The following is a 17,717-nucleotide window of genomic DNA, read 5'->3' as shown; positions in this document are numbered from 1 at the left end:
TTTACATTTACACAGCCCGGGATGCAGATGCCTGCTGGATGTTCTGACGTTGGGGGATTTAGTAAATGGCATCGCCACGTAAACCTGATGAAATGTATAATAAAACGGGATCTGCATCCAGTGATAAAGACTAAACTAGAAGAAGCACGAATATTCGTGACGGCCCTAATGTGCGTCCTGATTCATAGCACATACTAATGTGCATACTCTGCAGTCCATGGGCCCCCCTCTATCAATTGCTGATCTAGCATCAGAAATGTTTTACATGTTAAGCAGCAGGCTAAGTAATGTGTCAGCGTAACACTTCCAGGTATTTATTGTCTCACATAGAGATCACAGTACTCCCTCTGACAATATCTTCATCTGCTTTTCTCTCCAGAAGGAGGGCGCCATCTTTGCCATCAGGCATCATTCAGGGTCACCATCTACCTCCTGGACTGAGATGCCGGCTCAGAGATGACACAATCATGTACATCTGGTCTGGGTGCACAAATGCATGACACAGATCAGCCCCTGCTGCAACCTCTCACTTTGTCACTTTGTCACTTGCTACAGCTCTAAGGCTGCAGACTAAGGAACTGGTCTCTCCTACCTGCAGCAGACTAATGACATCATTTCAGCCTAGACAAGGTCATTAAACTGGAGCAGAAGGGCAGATTTTTAATCATAAAAGATGAAGCTTTTCTGGATAATTATACTGTTTATTATGACATTTTAGGAATTTGTTCATGCAGATTTGTGAAGTCAACTTTAAGGCAATTATTTAGAAAACATTTACTGCATTCACCAAATCATAACGAATGATCTCCATATTATGTCTAAATACATTTATTTCCTATGATCAGCTCCATCTAGTGGCCATAATACTGTCTTTTCTTTAAATACCTCAGTCAGGAAAAATACCGCATTTTGGCCACTAGATGGAGGCGACAATCATAGGAAATAAAGATTATCCGTAAAATATCTGGAAAATTTGTTATGCTGGGCTAATGTTTGCGGCATTAATCAAGATTTTTTTTTTAATAGACCTAAGAGGGCAAGTTCAGATTAAGAGACTGGTTCTCTTTAAAGAGCACAGGCTCTCTTTAATAATTTTAAATAGCTGTCTATTCTTTGTATTCCTCCTCTGTCTTCTATGCATACTAATGTATTTATTATTTTTTTACAGGTCATCTTGATTCTTACAAAGCTGTATGATTTTAATCTGGGGAGTGTGACAGAGAGTTCCCTCTGGAGGTAGGTAGATTATTAATATTAATATTATTATTATTACTAGTAGTAGTAGTATATATTTGTATGTTTTTGAATTGTTATTATTATATTTATTTATTTTACTATTAGTAGTAGTAGTAGTAGTAGTAGTATATATTTGTATGTTTTTGAATTGTTATTATTATATTTATTTATATTACTATTAGTAGTAGTAGTAGTAGTAGTATATATTTGTATGTTTTTGTATTATTATTATTATATTTATTTTACTATTATTATTAATATTAGTAGTAGTAGTAGTATATTTGTATGTTTTTGAATTGTTATTATTATATTTATTTATTTTACTATTAGTAGTAGTAGTAGTAGTATATATTTGTATGTTTTTGTATTATTATTATTATATTTATTTTACTATTATTATTATTATTAGTAGTAGTATATATTTGTATGTTTTTGAATTATTATTATAATATTTATTTATTTTACTATTATTATTATTATTAGTAGTAGTAGTAATAGTAGTATATATTTGTATGTTTTTGAATTGTTATTATTATACTTATTTATTTTACTATTAGTAGTAGTACTAGTAGTAGTATATATTTGTATGTTTTTGTATTATTATTTTTATATTTATTTTACTACTATTATTATTATTATTATTAGTAGTAGTAGTAGTATATATTTGTATGTTTTTGAATTATTATTATTATTATTATATTTATTTTACTATTATTATTATTATTAGTAGTAGTAATAGTAGTAGTAGTAATAGTAGTATATATTTGTATTATATATTATTATTATTATTATTTAAGCTTGAAAAAAGGGAAGGCTTTGCATTTTGCTAGAATTCTAACAAACTTGACTGGAGCTTCTTATTTGCTTCTGTTTTTGGTATAATGCAAATACTCGCTTACTAAAAATATGTGTGTTTCCCTCAGTGATGGCTCACCTGCCTTGTGCAGAAGAAGAAACCTAATTATTGAGACTGAAGGGAGTTTTGTTAGATGCATTGTAATTACACTATATTGCCAAAAGTGTTGGTCGGTCGGCCGGCCGGCCGGCCTTTACACGCACATGAACTTTAATGGCATCCCAGTCTTAGTCCGTAGGGTTCAATATTGAGTTGGCCCTGTCCTTTGCAGCTATAACAGCTTCAACTCTTCTGGGAAGGCCGTCTACAAGGTTTAGGAGGGTGTCTATGGGAAGGTTGGACCATTCTTCTAGAAGCACATTTGTGAGGTCAAGCACTGATGTTGGATGAGAAGGTCTGGCTCACAGTCTCCGCTCTAATTCATCCCAAAGGTGTTCTATGGGGTTGAGGTCAGGACTCTGTGCCGGACAGTCAAGTTCCTCCACCCCAAACTCGCTCCTCCATGTCTTTATGGACCTTGCTTTGTGCACTGGTGCGCAGTCATGTTGGAACAGGAAGGGGCCATCCCCAAACTCTTCCCACAAAGTTGGGAGCATGAAAAAATGTCCAAAATGTCTTGTTATGCTGATGCCTTAAGAGTTCCCTTCACTGGAACTAGGGGGCCAAGCCCAACCCCAACCCCAACCCCTGAAAAACAACCCCACACCATAATCCCCCCTCCACCAAACTTTACACTTGGCTCAATGCTGTCAGGCAAGTACCATTCTCCTGGCAACCGCCAAACACAGACACGTTCATCGGATTGCCAGACAGACAAAGTGTGATTGGTCACTCCAGAGAACACATCTCCACTGCTCTAGAGTCCAGTGGCGGCGTGCTTTACACGACGGCATCCGACGCTTTGCATTGCACTTGGTGATGTAAGACTTGGATGCAGCTGCTCGGCCATGGAAACCCATTCCATGAAGCTCTCTACACACTGTGTTGGGCTCATCTGAAGGACACAGTAAGTTTGGAGGTTTTTAGTTATTGACTCTGCAGACAGTTGGTGACTTCTGCGCACTGTGCGCTTCAGCGTGCGCTGACCCCGCTCTGTCATGTGACGTGGCCTACCACTTGGTGGCTGAGTTGCTGTTGTTCCCAGTTGCTTCCACTTTGTTATAATCTCACTAACAGTTGGCCAAGGAATATTTAGTAGCCAGGAAATGTCACGGATGGACTTATTGCACAGGTGACAACCTATCACGGGACCACGCTTGGAGTCACTGAGCTCCTGAGAGCGACCCATTCTTTCACCAATGTTTGTAGAAGCAGTCTGCATGCCTAGGGGCTTGATTTTATACACCTGTGGCCAGGGGCGGACTGACAACTGCGCTTCAGCATGCAGTCAGAACTCGAGTTCCTGCACACCATAACGGTCAATTCATGTCTTTATGCAGCTGCCTTTGTGCACAGGGTCACAGTCACGCTGGAAGAGAAATGAGCCTTCCCCAAACCTTTGCCACAAGGTTGAAGACACACAATGTTCTAAAATATCTTTGCGTATTGTAGCATTACCAGTACCATTCACTGGAAACATCTGAACTGAATAATATAGAAGGTTAACCACATAGTAGATATGATACTGTCTTCCAATTTTTGTTGGCCTCAACGTGTAGGTTTGGGGATCAAGTGTCCATAATATTTTGGTTAAATAATATATATTGGGTTTGCATAGCCCTTCCAAAAAATCCAAATTTACATACAATTTTGGGGGTTTAATTGGCAAATCTGTGTTGGGAGAAGATAAGTGTAGAATACTTAATGTCGCTTACCTTCCTCATTGCCACACTGACAGACTTCCCCTCTCCCTCAGCTTGTGCCAATTCCAAGATTTCTGGTGGCCAGTGATGTCATTGGTGCACACCTCCTACTGCACCTATTTAATGGATCTTCCTTCCAGTGTCCAACACCCAATCAACATTCCTGTTTGCCTCAGAATTATTTGCTTACTGTCTGTTTTGACTTACTTCTCATGTAACTAGCTTGACTCTTCCCCTTGGGTTCGCTTGTTTGCTGTCTGTCCCAAACCTTGGCCTGTTTTCTGGATCCCCTTCATCTCTGCAGCACCATTCCTGTCTTCCCCGATACTTCTTAAATGCTTCCACTGTTCACCTCCAACTTGTGCAAGTTGGTCTCTACACGGTAAAGCTGGGTCAACTTGGGGGTTGTGATCTTGGGTCAGCACACTGTCCAAACATTTGTGAGGAGTCCCTGTCAAAGGAGGCCCTTAGACTCCATGTCTCGGGGATACCATGTCACCTGCTCTCACGTGAGCTCACCCCCTGCCACCCCATCACTCTTACTTTGCTTTCCATGGACTAAATACAGGTTTACGTTGAACTGCCACAGTGCAAGTCTGTTTAATGTATTCTAATCATGAAGATACTGTATAAAGTACCCTTAGACATGATAGGGTTAAAGCGCCAATGTTATGTCAGCATGAAACTGATCCTCTCCATAAGAAACCCTCCTTAGACATTATCCGACTGCTATTAGCAGGACATCTTCTATTTAGGTCAGTTGCATGTTTCCCTCTAATTGCTTTCAGCTTGACCTTTACCATGGCCCAACTGCATGGAAGCATGCAGATCTATCAATCTTCCATCTTCGTTGGAAACCCTACGACAACTTCCTGGCATCCCTGAAGATGGTTAGTTTACTAATTTTTACCGGCGCTCTTGATTTATGAATACCTGCCTTCCCACAGATGCTGCGTTGAGATCGTGTTCAGAATGTGCTGAATCTCGGCAGAAACTGCAGCCAAGTCTTCAAGTCCCGTTGACATTTCCCGGGCCCGCTTAATTAATTGTTCTGATCCTTAATCAGCGAGGACTAGACTTCCAGATGCTTATTCCTATTTGTTTTCCTTCCATCGGGAATGTCTATTCTCTAGTTCCTTGCTATATGTGAAATCCTAGACTAAAAAATATTGCCCATCTTTGATTTAAGGCAGAATTAAATGCCTAAGGGGGTATAGAAAAAGTTGGATTGTGTCTAAGCCTTTTCTATAGTTAGGATTGCAGCCTATTTTAGGCTGAGGGGGTTGAAGCATACTTAATCAGCCTTTGTACTTCTACGGGCTGTAAATTTTTTTACAGCAAATTTTGAGTGGTCACCATAACAGGAATTGAGAGTATATATTACAATATCTGAAGGCAAACTTTTTTTGGAAAGAGTACAGAATGGTTCTAACATCTGTTAGTTTTTTTTATATTTTTTATCTTCAATGTCCCTATCACATACCTGGTGATGGAGGTCAATGGAGAGAGGGCTTCCCTTGCGGCTAAGTTCCAGACTCCCCTGAGAGTGGGACAGCGGGAGTCGGGCCCAAAGTTGAACAGGTCGCCTGTAGGAGTGCTGGTTGGTGGTCCACTCAGAAGCACAACTGGTGCACGGAGATAGGTCTGCAGACAGGAGGCGCCTGTGCGTGGTATGCAAGCCCTTCCGGGATTTGGATGTTTACTGGGCAGGGGCGGACTGACCATTTGGAAACTCAGGCACTGCCCGAGGGCCCGGGGTCAGTAGGGGGCCCCATGAGATGCCCCTGGTACCTTTTTCATAGGCTTTTTTGAGTTTGGGCAAGGACACAGGGGCCCCATGATCCCCTATTGCCCAGGGGCCCGATGGGTTGTCAGTCCGCCCCTGTTACTGGGTAGTCAGTTCAAGCCAAGGTCAGGTACCAGGTGGGAATCAGAGCGGATGCAGTCAGATGGGAAAGCCGAGGTCATTCACAGAGGAACGAGAGAGAGAGAGAGAGAGAGAGTATCTGTAAGCCAAGCCGAGGTCAGATCAGGGGTAAATCAGAGTAGACAGGTCCCAGGAGCAAGCCAAGTCGGTAACAGGAAATCACAAGTCAGAATTGCAGGAAACAGGAACCAGGAACAGGGCACGGGGAGCTAGAGATCATCCAGCAACTAGAGGAAGTGATGAGCCTCCTTATAAAGGCTGCCTGGCACCAGACTGAGGCTGATGTGTACTTCTGCGGCCATGTAGAGTGCTGACAGAAATGCCAGATCTTCCAGAACTTCTGCCGTGGACAGGACCCTGACAGTCCCATTGGGGAGAGTAACCTTCACTTTCTTTCCCATAGATACAACAAGAAGTTGCATCTATGGAACACAAAATATATCTTAAACAGATGTCACTGGAACAAAGGTCCCCATCGTAATATATACTCTCAATTCCTGTTATGGTGACCACTCAAAATGTTGGAATTTTTTTTTTCACCTTATGGCGGGAGAGCACCTTATCTGTAAAAAAATCCAAAGACAAAAACTATTTTTTAGTAGAATGAAGAAGGGTTAGAAAGTAAGATAGTGACTCTCTCCACTGGCTGACACCAAGCAGGACTCATCCTTCTCCCAAACTACAAGTCCAATGAAAAAAATCAGAAGCGCACCATAAAATCCACTATTTTCATGCAACACAGCACACCACTTAGGACGATCTACACTCATTATTTTATATAGTCTCAGTTATTTATTATGTATGACCCTACTTTGTACTCTCAACTCTTGTTTTGGTGACAACTGTAAAATTTGGGATTTCCCATCATTTTCTGTCCCAGTGTACAGGTATTAACACCTGCCCTAGACTTTATGGCACCATGGTGATTGGATTTTAAAACCTTTCACATATTCCACCATGTTCTTAGACAATCCACATCTGCCTTGACACGTTCCATCGTAAATGTATTAGGATGGAAGTCACCCAAGTGGCTATGATGTTGGGGTATGTTCCCAATTCTCCTTAGAACCAAAGAAACTGCTTAAATGGGTGGTAAACTGGCTTTAAAATAATTCTGTCAGGAATACTAAAATGGCAACAAAAAAAAGTCAGACAAAAGAAAATACTTATCTTTCCCTCTGCCTATGTCACTGAATGTCACTCCAAAGTCTGCTGGGAAACTGGCGCTTCCAGGAGTGTCAATCTCCTGGACCCTCCCTGATTTTTCTGGTTCCTCCTGCCGTCCCCCCCTACCTTCGCACCAACTGCAGGAGGAACCAATGTGAACAGCAAAGAACCTGGACATCAACACTTCTGGAAGCGTGATTTTCTCCAGAAGACTTCAGTGGAACAATCCTCTTGAATAGTGGCAGTGGGAAAAGTAGAGTAAGAATATTTAAAATTTTCTTCTAAAATGGCAACAAAAAATGTCTGACAAAAGAAAATACCTATCTTTCCCTCTGCCTATGTCACTGAATGCCACTCCATTCAAACCCAAAGTCTGCCGGGAAACTGCCACTTCCAGGAGTGTTAATCTCCTGGACCCTCACTGATTTTTCTGGTTCCTCCTGCCATCTACCCTATCTTCGCACCGACTGCAGGAGGAACCAGTGTGAACAGCAAAGAACCTGGACATCAACACTTCTGGAAGCGTGATTTTCTCCAGAAGACTTCAGTGGAACAATCCTCTTGAATAGTGGCAGTAGGAAAAGTACAGTAAGTATATTTCATCTGTTCTTCTAAAGGGTATTCTTTGTAGCTCTCTACAGGGACATTTTAATGTAGCACAACAAGTCCGGCTGAATTTGACTAATACTAGCCCTACCTCCTGCTAACAGAACCATATGTAAACTGGTTCTACAAAGTATCTTGTTAGCAAAGGTGTGTGCTGCCTTTATGAAATCTATTATCTTTCCAGTAACAGTTCTGGTTGATTTATATTAACCGCTAAGAACCACTCACAGCCTTTTTACTGCGACCGGGTGGCCCCACTGTGCTGGATTATGTGCATGTATGTGATTCAGTATTTCGGGTAAAGGTGCACTCCCCCTCCCCCCCGCCCGATCTGTGCTCTCATTCGGTACAGCACAAAAGCACAAATTGGTCAGCAGGTCCCGGCCAATGATTTATGGCTGGGACATGCTGATCGGCTTAGCCAATCACAGTACAGAGCCCTGTGTTTACTAACAAGACAGAGAACAGTGACATACCAGTACAGAGAGGAGTGATGTGGCTGTGTTTTCTCCTTGCTCTGCAGGGTGAAAAAAACTTTCACTTCAATTGGTAAAAGCAGCACACATTACACATTGTTAGGCACACAGTTAATCCTTTGATTGCCCTAGATGTTAACTCCTTCCCAATCAGTGTCATTAGTACAGTGACAACCACATGGAAGAAAAATATGTTTGAAATATATTTTAAAAACATTCTTCCCAACTATATTGACATACATTTGAAATGCTACAATTTTGGCCGTATTCAATATATATATACATACATACATACACACACTGCATGTTGAAATTTGTTTTTATTACAAAATATATGAGAAATATTTTTATAAATACATTTCAAATATACCGTATGTCTTTAGAATTACAAATCTACATTTTTGGAAATGGGTTTACAGATATATGTAAAAATATATGTTAAAATGACTTTTTTATATGTAAAAAAAAAAAAATCTGAAGAATATAGTCATTTTAACATATATTTTTACATATATCTGTAAATCCATTCCAAAAATGTAGATTTGTATTTTTAAAGACATACAGTATATTTGAAATGCATTTTTAAATTTTTTTTTCATATATTTTGTAATAAAAACGCATTTCAACATGCAGTGTGTGTGTATGTATGTATGTATGTGTGTGTGCGTGTGTGCGTGTGTGTATATATATATATATATATATATATATACATACATACATTCATACACACTGCATGTTGAAATGTGTTTTTATTACAAAATATATGAAAAATATTTTTAAAGATACATTTCAAATATACTGTATGTCTTTAAAAATACAAATCTACATATATTTGTTAATGCATTCCAAAAATGTAGATTTGTATTTTTAAAGACATACAGTATATTTTTAAATGTATTTTTAAAAAGATTTTTCATATATTTTGTAATAAAAACACATTTCAACATGCAGTATAATAAATATATATATATATATATATATATATACACATATATATTTTTTTTATTTAAATGTAATTTGAAATATATTGAATATGGCCAAAATTGTAGCATTTCAAATATATGGCAATATATTTGGGAAGAATATTTTTAAAATATATTTTACATATATTTTTCTTCCATATGGGAATGTACAGTATTGTCACTGATCACTGTATTGGTGTCACTGGTGATGTCATTGTCAGTTAGTCAGTTCCCATCCAGTGTCAGTTAGTGTCAGATTGCCTGCCACACTATCACAGTCCCACTATACATTGCTGATCACCGCCATTACTAGTACAAAAAATTAATTCCGGTATATACAGTATACCCTAGTTTGTAGATGCTATAACTTTCGCACAAACCATTTAATATACACTTATTGGGATTTTTTTTTACCAAAGACCTGTAGCAGAATACATTTTGGCCTAAATTTATGAAGAAATTAGATGTTTTTATTTTTCTTATTGAATGTGTTTTGTAACAGAAAGTAGAACATATTTTTTTTAAAACTTTTTTTCATTTATATAATAAAAAAAAAAACCCAGTGGGGATCAAATACCACCAAAAGATAGCTCTATTTGTGTGAAAAAAAAATGACAAAAATTTAATTTGGGTACATCGTTGGATGACCGAGCAATTGCCAGTTAAAGTAGCGCAGTACCAAATAGCAAAAAATTTCTCGGGTCATTAAGGGGGAAAAAACTTCTAGAGCTTAAGTGGTTAAGAAGCTAGATTAAAGTTACACTTCATTTCCATTATGCAAGCTTGCTTACGACTCCGAGAAGGGAGGCTAGCTGAATCTATAATGGAAATGATCATGAATTAAGAATTAGAAATAAGCCGTGTGTCTGACCTTATCTCTTAATCTTTATCCATTTTTAAACTACTAAGCAAAACTCACAAGTGTCCTTCTCCTTATCCGCCATTACAGCTGATCTTCAGGCAAACCACTAACCACACAGTTCAAGTACTCATTTATGGTCTCTCTGAGCTGCCAAAGTCTTTGTAATTGTGTTCTACCACTTTTGTGATTCATGGACTTCTGGTCGACACCAGAGCCAAGAGGGTGACACCAATTTCACAGTTAAATATTATTTATTTCAGGTACTTATATAGCGCCGTCAACTTACGCAGTGCTTTACATATATATATTGTACATTCTCATCAGTCCCTAACCCTCAAGGGGCGTACAATCTAAGGTCCCTAACTCACATTCATACATACACATACTAGGGACAATTTAGATAGGAGTCAATTAACCTACCAGCATGTCTTTAGTTTGTGGGAGGAAACTGGAGTACGGAGAGGAAACCCACGCAGGCACAGGAAGAACATGCAAACTCCAGGCAGGTGGTGCCGTGGTTGGTATTCAAACCAGCGACCCTAGTACTGCCAGGCGGAAGTGCTAACCATTTAACCACTATGCTGCCCATACAGTGGTGTTACCTCTCCTCCACCAAACTACTGACTGGACTGTAACGGAACCAACTTAGTCTGGGCTTGGGTACTTCCGTTAGAATACCGCTTCCCCGTCCGAACACCGACCACAGACACCACAGCAGACCATACAAGACTAGACGACACCAGTCCTGAAGTAATCCAGGAAATAGACTACTTTATTTTAACACAGATACAAGATATATACATTCAAGGGAACAACCCCCCCCCGCATAATGATACAGGGCGGGGCAATCTACCTTTAGTAATAAGAGACACACCAACAGACAGTCCCATCAGGAGGGAGGGTTGCTGGAGACACCCACCCCACCAAGCCAGTACACAAACACATACATCCCATAATAGTTTGCTACCAAGCAAGACACACAATAGAATAATGGGATGCAACCACATGGCATTAAACAATCAACAACCCCCCCACCCTAATATTACCACAGATCACCCTGTACCCGTAACAGGAACAGGGTGACTTACACATAATAGGGATATGGGGAGCTGAGACAGGGGTCTCCCCACCTCTCCAAAGTGAGCTGTGTTCCATGGGACCTCCACCCAAAGTGACTCCCATCACATGGACAATAAAGGAATGGCAATGCACTGGTAAGTCATCATCTCTGCTCAATGGAAGGGTCTGCCTTCATTAACATCTGAGCAATCTCAGTGCTGTAAAAAGAAAAGCTGCAGTTTCTGCATCCATTTAAATAATGAACTTCAATGTCCTGCAGGTAGCAGGTTGTAATTGATGTTTTTCCTGGGCTCTTCTCCAGAGCCAGTGATGGAAAAAAGGATTATTAATGCGGCTTCTGTTTGGTTTATTTCTTTGCCTACTGTCGGCTTATGGGACAGAGCCACGTAGGATACTGACAATATTGTCAGGATCCACCCATCTGCCTGATTGACAGCTGTCTCCACCTTTAAGGGAGCAGCTGTGAGCCAAAGCCAGCTGTTCCTGCCCCCTCCCAAGCCTGGTGCTCCAATGAGCATTGGAGGATCAGAGCAGGATGTAGTGCCTGACAGTGATCTATAGTCATGTGATCACTTAGATCCAGCACCTTAGATCCAGCATGAGATAACTGTAGTATATAGCATTTGTTTTTTTTTTTTGCTAACTCCAAACTTCTCTTTTAACCTCTTGGCGCCGGCCGAATGCAAATGTGCGGCCTCCCAGCATCTGGGCCTAGATGCCGAGCGGCCGCACATTTGCGTTCTATTAAAATAAAACGTGCTGAGAGCGCGTGCCCTGCACGCTCCCAGCACACACGTTCGGTACTCACGGAAAGGTCCCGATCTCCTCTTTCGATCTGGACCTTTCCCGATCATGTGACCACTGTGACAGCGAATCACAGCGGTCACATGACCCTAAAACCCCACCCCGCCTCCCGACTTCTGGAACCCTTAAAGGGCCGGGAGGTGCCGGTGCCAAGGGGTTAATATTAGCTATTGCTGAGCTAGCTAATAGTGGCTAGTCACATTCAAATGGACTTGTTCAGTAATGTAGAGGATGTTTTGTAGCTTCTTGAAGACACTTCTTCAGTTCTAAAGAATGTCAGGGACACACCCCAAAATGTATATCCATAGTAGTAGCACAAACTCCTTTAAACCAATCACCATGGAATGTGTAGATGTTGATTGTCCAAGAATAGGATAGGTGGTGTGGAAGCTGTGGAACAGTGGCGTAATGAGAACCTTCAGAGCCCTGGTACAAGAAACCATGAAGAGCCCCCCTGACCCTCACAGCGGCCCTTCCCTCTAAGCTTGATGGTGGAACGCCAGGGCCTGGTTGCAAGTGCGACCTTTGTGACCCTGGTAGTTCTTCCACTGGTATCTGCATTTTTTTTTATTGTTGTTATTTTGTTTTTTTTACATTTTTTTTAAATATTTTCTTATGAGCCCCATTGGGGGGCTGTGGTGAGATATCAGGGGTCTAAACAGATCCCCTGACATCCCACCTTTGAGACACAGACACAGTCCTCAGTCTCCATCTTTATCTGCAGTCTCAGCAGCACAGAATGAATGGACAGGAATAGATCTGTACAGAACTTCCCGTTCATTCATAAGCTGAAACATAGTAAACACAGTTTCCGTACAGATCACTGACTTTTTTCATTGAGACAAGGAAGGGGCTAGTAAGTGATACATTTACCGGCTCCTTTCCAGCTCTTCATCCTGATAGATTCCTTGCAGCGGCCAGCGGGAGAGGGGAGGGGAGAACCCCACAGAGCTGCGGGGACAAGGGGGGCCAGGAGAGAGCATAGGGAGGGCTGGAAAAGAGCTCAGGGGGGCTGGAGAGCATACAGGGGGCATCAGAAAAAAAACTGGATAGGAAGCGACAGGAAGCAGGGGCACCTGCATATAGAGGAATTGATCTCTCCATGTTCCTTCTGCAGCCGCTGAATGTCCCTCCCACAGGCATTCAGTGGCTACAGGAAGTAACAAGTCATCAATACTGTAATCCAATGCATCACGTTTCAAATTCTATTGAATTTCCTTCTCCTTGTACCTGTTTGTAGAGCCCGTAAAGACTGAGATTGAGCTCTGCAGTCACTTTTGCAGCAGTTGTTTTCTTATCAGTGAGTCACTACTCATGGGTCCCCAGGACAGCTTCCTCCTTCCAGCTTCTTCTGGACACAACCTTGTGAGTGGGATGGCTACTCTCAAGATCAGATCCCTTTTTGTGTGGTTCTGCAGTCAGTTCTGAGCAAAGCCCATTTGGGCCTCGGATCCTAGTACCTCGGAGGCCTCCAGAGCAGCTGTTCAGTCCATGGGATGCCTGGCAGCAGTAACTCTAGCACCTCTGGAACCCTCCTGTGGAAAAGGAACTCTGCTCTCCAGTGTCTCAGACTATTTATCCCCATCCCAGCCCCCTACTGGACACTTCATCTCCGGGGGTTGGATGGAACCTGATAAATATTTAGGCTGGTTGAATTGAATCTCCTGCCCAAAGCTCTGGAAGCTTTTTTCAGGAGGCAAGGGAAATCAATCAAACTCTCAGCCTGTGATTCACTGAGCAGGCCAAACCAAGAAATCACTGGTCCCTTGGTAACAGAAGGAGCCAAAGCTAAATTTGCCTAGCCTCTATGCTAGATGGATGCTACACATTTGTATCTCTGGAAACATTTGGAAAAATCAGCTCACCTTTATGTTGTCATATTGCAAAGAAGCAACATTTTAACATTTTTACAATTTTTTTTTATGAGCCTATTTCAGTAGATTGAAATAAAAAGGTGATATTTCATCACATTAAATTGATTGGTGGAGAAATTGCATTTGTCATATCACATTTATTAGCAAGTTTTTATCCAAAAGGGGACCTAGCAACAGATTTAGTCTCTCAGGTTAATAATGAGCTTGCAAAGTAATGTATCAGTGCAACCCTTCCAGGTATTTATTACCTCTCGTAGAGATCAAAGTATTTTTCCTGATAATGTCTTCATTTTTTTTTCCTCTAGAAGGAAGGAGTCATCTTTCTTTAGGGATTATCTATGGTCACCATCTACCTCCTGGACTGAGATGTCGGCTCAGAGATGACACGATCATGTCAATCCTGGTGCCTGTGTAGTTTATGGTTGTGTTCACAAATGCCTGGCACAGTTCAGACTTGCATGACTAAGCCCCGTGAGTAGGGCGAAATGCGTCAGTGGCATTGCCTGGATGGAGCTTAGCCTGAGGCTGCTTTTACTATAGATACTATTGGGGTTTGCTGGATGTGCGACATTTGGGATCTTTTCTTCTTGCATGCTTACACATTCAGCTGAGATGAGCTCTCCCCTAGCCTGAAGTCTTTAGCAACAGTCACCGGACCTGGACAGAACCCAGAGCGGAACCCCTGATCTATGGTTCACAGTTCAGCCCTTGTTGCAACTTTCCACTTTGTGATTTGTTACAAAGTTAGGGCTTGTTAGGGTGGTAAAAATAGGTGATTCAGCCATGTTTTTACTCTTTTAAGAGGGGAATCAAGGTTTGACACATGCATAAACTTAGCCTTATGCTTCATCCAAATGGGCGCACTAAAGCGTGCATCTGTGTGAAGGCAATGCTTGCCTTCATGGGATTCACAGGTGTCGCATGCATCCACATGCAGAGAGTCCCAGTGATGTCAACTGGGATGCAGCTATTGCTCCGAATCTGACATCCATGATGGTGCGAGTATATGTCCCTGAATGCAGTATGAGTTTGGGGACTTGTACCCACATGGATTTCAAATTGGAGCTTGGGGAACCAGAGCAGGAGAAACTAGCAATGCCACATGTGGTGCGCAGCTTGGGAGCAAAATAGCAGGAGGTGAGCGGGGACCAGAGAGGAAGGAGGATCAGCAAACCAGAAGATCAGCAGAGCTGGGGATTACTACTTAGTGGGGATCAGCAGAGCTGGGGGTTGTTACTGTTCGGGGATCAGCAGAGCTGGGGGTTGTTACTGTTCGAGGATCAGCAGAGCTGGGGGTTGTTACTGTTCGGGGATCAGCAGAGCTGGGGATTACTATTGAGTGTGAGATCAGCAGAGAATCTGCTAAGCGGGAGTACTACTAAGCTGGGGTTCTACTGGGCCCTTTCCCCCCTTTAAAACAAATCGAAAATCAACAAAAAAAAGGAAATTTTCCAGGCTTCATTAAAGCTTCAAAAAAACCATCACTGATCTGTCAAGAACATCAACAAAGCATGTTGATGCGGTAGGCACTGTAATGTGCAATAAAGTCGAAATAAGTGTAAATGACCCCTGAGGCTCTCAGTGACTTACTACAAGGTTGCAATGCAGCAGACCGATCAATGAAAGAGAGTAGACTAAAGAAAGGCTTCCTCCTGCCTGCAGCAGACGGATGACATCACCTCAGCCTAGGCAAAGTTACTGGACTGGATGGCATTTTAATAATAAAAGGTGGAGCTTTTCTAAAAAAATGATCCTGTCGCTATATATTGCAGCATGTCAGAAATGTATTCATGCAGAGTGGTAGAGTTACTGAGAGTTCTGTAGGAGGAGTTTGGATATGTCCATGCGTAAAACCTTAATTATTTTCTGCAATCACTTGAGCAAAAACCCGACCTCGCTGTTGCCAATCCGCTGACCAAAAATATACCTTAGCACTTGCAAACTAAATGAGAGTTTTTCAAGGTTTCGAAACACTGTTCATTAGTCTAATGATTGGGCTAAGTTTTTTTATCCTCATTCTAATTAGTCCAACATCAACTATCATTTGGCAGCATTAGGCAGTTAGTTAACATTGATCTTGAAAAAAAAGCGTGGCTTTAGAGTAAAAAAAAAAATTAAAAGCTCCTTGCCAAGCTAATCCCTAAAAAAGACAAAAGTGAAGCTTCCGCTGGGAAAGTAAGTGACGTTTTGGCCCCCAGAGTCAACCGTGGAGAGTTTTGCAGATGACTCGAGTCGCTGGGCGCAGCAGTGCGGATCCTTAAATTGGTCTTGACGGGAGGACTTGTCATACAGTTAAAACAAATTAGGTTTCAGAGAAGTGAGACCTGGCTTGCTCTTGGGGAGCGAGTGTTCGCTTTTATTAATTGTCTTAACTGCATGATAAAACATTCCTGCTTAAAATGGGAAAAGCATATTTCCAAAAGACTCTTGGGGGCTTCTATGAGAAACATAGCTTTCTATGGTTAACCCATGAATGCCACTCCTCATAGGGGCACACTGAAACAAAAAAAACTATTTTGGGAACTAATCTCAATTTTTATATAATTTCTTTTTATGTTAGAAAGCAGTGATTTAAAAAAAAACAAAAAAAAAAACATAAAAACAGCCCATAATAGCTTAGGGATGCTTTTTTAAAGGTTGAATGTTTTAAAGTTTTGTTCTTACTGTTGTTAGAAAATGTTTATATTTCAAATTCAAAATTAGATATCTCATAATGTTTATATAATCCATACGAGTTTCTTTTCAAGCTAGAAAGTGTATGTGTATATATATATATATATATACACACACACACACACTATATTGCCCAAATTATTGGCCCCGCCCTCCAAATCATTGGATTCAGGTGTTCCAATCCCCTCCATGGCCACAGGTGTATACAATCATCCCCTAGGCATGCAGACTGCTTCTACAAACATTTGTGAAAGAATGGGTCACTCTCAGGAGCTCAGTGACTCCAAGCGTGGTCCCGTGATAGGTGGCCACCTGTGCAATAAGGCCATCCGTGACATTTCCTGGCTACTAAATATTCCACGCTCAACTGTTAGTGGGATTATAACAAAGTGGAAGCAACTGGGAACAACAGCAACTCAGCCACCAAGTGGTAGGCCACGTCACATGACAGAGCGGGGTCAGCGCATGATGAAGCGCACAGTGCGCAGAAGTCACCAACTGTCTGCAGAGTCAATAGCTAAAGACCTCCAAACGTTGTGTGGCCTTCAGATGAGCCCAACAACAGTGCGTAGAGAGCTTCATGGAATGGGTTTCCATGGCCGAGCAGCTGCATCCAAGCCTTACATCACCAAGTGCAATGCAAAGCGTCGGATGCCGTGGTATAAACATGCTGCCACTAAATTCTAGAGCAGTGGAAACGTGTTCTCTGGAGTGACCAATCACGCTTCTCTGTCTGGTAATCTGATGGCCGTGTCTGGGTTTGACAGTTGCCAGGAGAACGGTACTTGCCTGACTGCATTGTGCCAAGTGTAAAGTTTGGTGGAGGGGGATAATGGTATGGAGTTGTTTTTCAGGGGTTGGGCTTGGCCCCCTAGTTCCAGTGAAGGGAGCTCTTAAGGAGTCAGCATACTAAGACATTTTGGACAATTATGTGCTCTAAACCTTGTGGACAGCCTTCCCAGAAGAGTTGAAGCTGTTATAGCTACAAAGGGCGGGACCAACTCAATATTGAACCCTATGAACTAAGACTGGGATGTCATTAAAGTTCATGTGTGTGTAAAGGCAACATATTGTGTATATATATACACACCAACCTAGTGATAGAAAAGTCAGTTCTGCTCCCTGAGCATAAAAACCCACTTAAAGGGATGGGAAAGGATTAAGTAAAGAGCTTTATGTTTAAATGATGCTAATATGTGCTTGTGTGGTAGCACTGGACTAATATACACTCACCGGCCACTTTATTAGGTACACCTGTTCAATTGATTGGTAACACAAATTGCTAATCAGCCAATCACATGGCAGCAACTCAATGCATTTATGCATTTAGACATGGTTCAAACTGAGCACCAGAATGGGGAAGAAAGGGGATTTAAGTGACTTTTAACGTGG

The 17,717-nt window shown here is 41.5% G+C and overlaps 1 protein-coding gene across 1 annotated transcript in view; it reads left to right on the top strand.

Moving 5' to 3' along the window:
• Nucleotides 1–17,717, top strand: part of LOC149459670 (uncharacterized) — a gene marked incomplete at its 3' end in the record, with an annotated part of 278,492 nt that overhangs the window by 234,035 nt on the left and 26,740 nt on the right. The window contains exon 2 of the mRNA XM_089680829.1: nucleotides 1,169–1,236. Coding sequence (XP_089536955.1) covers nucleotides 1,169–1,236 — 68 coding nt within the window. The remainder of the gene's footprint in view (nucleotides 1–1,168; nucleotides 1,237–17,717) is intronic.

The sequence above is a fragment of the Staurois parvus genome, unplaced genomic scaffold (assembly GCF_062004578.1).
Source record: "Staurois parvus isolate SC_StPar_1 unplaced genomic scaffold, SC_StPar_1.0 ptg000250l, whole genome shotgun sequence".
NCBI classification, from domain to species: domain Eukaryota; kingdom Metazoa; phylum Chordata; class Amphibia; order Anura; family Ranidae; genus Staurois; species Staurois parvus.
The sequence above is the reverse complement of the archived record's forward strand: the minus strand, read 5'-3'. Positions and strand labels throughout refer to the sequence as shown.